The sequence below is a fragment of the Etheostoma spectabile genome, chromosome 8 (genome assembly GCF_008692095.1).
Source record: "Etheostoma spectabile isolate EspeVRDwgs_2016 chromosome 8, UIUC_Espe_1.0, whole genome shotgun sequence".
Lineage (NCBI taxonomy): Eukaryota > Metazoa > Chordata > Actinopteri > Perciformes > Percidae > Etheostoma > Etheostoma spectabile.
Window position 1 is genome coordinate 17,321,866 of NC_045740.1, and position 2,047 is coordinate 17,323,912.

At 41.4% G+C, this 2,047-nt stretch overlaps 1 protein-coding gene and 1 long non-coding RNA gene across 2 annotated transcripts in view; both read right to left on the reverse strand.

The window, feature by feature from the left end:
• Nucleotides 1-1,104: 1,104 nt before the first annotated feature.
• LOC116693826 (uncharacterized) overlaps nucleotides 1,105-2,047 on the reverse strand; it is an 8,176-nt gene continuing 7,233 nt past the window's right edge. Inside the window, exon 3 of the long non-coding RNA XR_004333008.1 lies at nucleotides 1,105-1,116. This is a non-coding gene — a long non-coding RNA (uncharacterized LOC116693826). The remainder of the gene's footprint in view (nucleotides 1,117-2,047) is intronic.
• The window catches only part of LOC116693797 (histone H3), a 474-nt gene continuing 369 nt past the window's right edge, over nucleotides 1,943-2,047 (reverse strand). The window contains exon 1 of the mRNA XM_032523033.1: nucleotides 1,943-2,047. This exon is cut by the window's right edge and continues 369 nt beyond it. Coding sequence (XP_032378924.1) covers nucleotides 1,994-2,047 — 54 coding nt within the window. The 3' untranslated portion in view covers nucleotides 1,943-1,993.

Below are 2,047 nucleotides of genomic sequence, written 5' to 3' on the forward strand. Positions count from 1 at the left end.
ATCATGTTATTTTGGGGAATTAAAAAGAAACATTGATATAGGGAAACCGGTCAACATGAGGGTTAAAGAGTGTCATGCTCCTGCAGAAGACATCAGTCCATGAGGTCTTATTTTAGGAAAATGTTCTCTGTCACAGAGAATTACTACACTACCCACAATTGTAAATGTGAAAGCGACGCCCCTGATTGGTGCAGCTAACTGTTACTATAGAAATGCTCGGTGTATGTGTAGTTTAATGTCCCAAATTCACTCCAACGTAACCTTAACCACTCAAGGTCAAATGCCTAACCCCAACCAATCAAGCTGCTTCGTAGAGAGCGGGTCCTGGCGTAGCCATAGTGATATTTAGGACACTAAACTGCACGTATGTCGTTGAAAAATGCCCAATAAATTGTGTTATGGTCACTATTCAAGGTCCAACCGACAGGGTGGAGGTAGGCTACCGGTCGGCGGTTTCTGAAAACAATCCGTATAATGTTAGGCTAATTTATCAGAATCAGCTTTATTTGCCAGGTATGAGGACACATACGAGGGATTTTGCTTTGGATCGTGTTGCTCACAATGGGCTTACTCATACAAAACAATATATACACACACACTATAAATAGAAACAATACAGACAGGTTGAAGCAATAGTGCAAAGTATGCAGGAGTCAATTATAATTATGGAGCATAGTGCAAAGGGTGCTGCAATAGTAACTTATTATATAAGTATGATATTACAAGATGAACAGCTCTGAAATAAAGAATGATGAATAAGTAATAAGTGGAACCAGTAACCAGGTGCTGATGAACATGTAGCTCTGTTGTTTATAAAGTGGAGGTCTGTCAGAGAGAAAACAACAAAAACCAATCGGTGCTGCCTACACCGTGTGATCCTCCTGCTAAAGTTAGCACCCAACAGGCTCCAACAGGGCAGGTTTTAAACCGGTTTTTACCCTCTAAACGTGTAATTAATCAACTTTTGGCATCGCCTCAGCTCGCTTGGAACCTCGACTGATGTAGTACTACAAAAAGGACCCGTTACCAGGTACCAGGGACTTTTTTTTCATAATGGAAAACCAAAAAAGGCGAGACGAGCAGATACCATGCAGTGGAAAAATGCTATTAGAGATACTTAGGGACCGTCTAAAACCCAGAAAAGAGATGAAACAAAGATGTGTAGGCTATTAATTTAATGATTAAATAAGGTAGTGTCTCCAAACTTACAATTATGACTTGTATCCTGGTAGTTGTACTACAGCACTTAAAAAAAAAAGAAGCATATGCTTATTTTTTTAAATGTTTGTCTCTTTTGTGTTGTAGTTTGTAGACGGTCCCTAAGCACCTCTTGCGCCTGAATTAGCACAACTTTCATGAATTTCTTTCACATCTACAGCAGTCAGCTTTACTGTGCATCACTGCGCATGGGTAGCCATTGTAACGACATATTGAACATAAGAGGCTAAAAACACGTTTAAAACCTGCCCTGTTTGAGCCTGTGGAGTGCAGACTTTAGCAGGAGGATCAACTAAGTGTAGACAGCACCGATTGGTTTCCCTCTGACAGCACTCCACATTTACAAACTGAGCTACGTGTTGAAATTGACCGGAATTCTCCTTTAACTACGCTGAAACAGGTACTTATTTTACATTACATCTACATGAATGCACCACCTCTGAACAAAACCGCTTTAACATGCAAGCCCAACACCTGCATAGGACACGTGCTCACTTGTCTTTGTTCATGTACAATAACATTTCCGTGTAACTTAGATGTTTTATCCCCCAAATCCTGTTCTTTATCCCTATAAGTATGCTTGTCATGGCATTATGGATCCGCCAGACAGTTGCAACACATAAGCTACTTTACAGACCTACAAACACGTGCTACGCTGTGAACTGCATTTAATCAGGGGACCTGCAGAACTGATCAGGATCTTTTGCTCGGTTAGAGTTGGTCTGTGGCTCTTAAAAGAGCCGTTTTGTTTACTGTATGCTGGTCTCAGGTCAGTCTAAGCCCTCTCTCCGCGGATGCGCCGGGCCAGCTGGATGTCTTTGGGCATGAT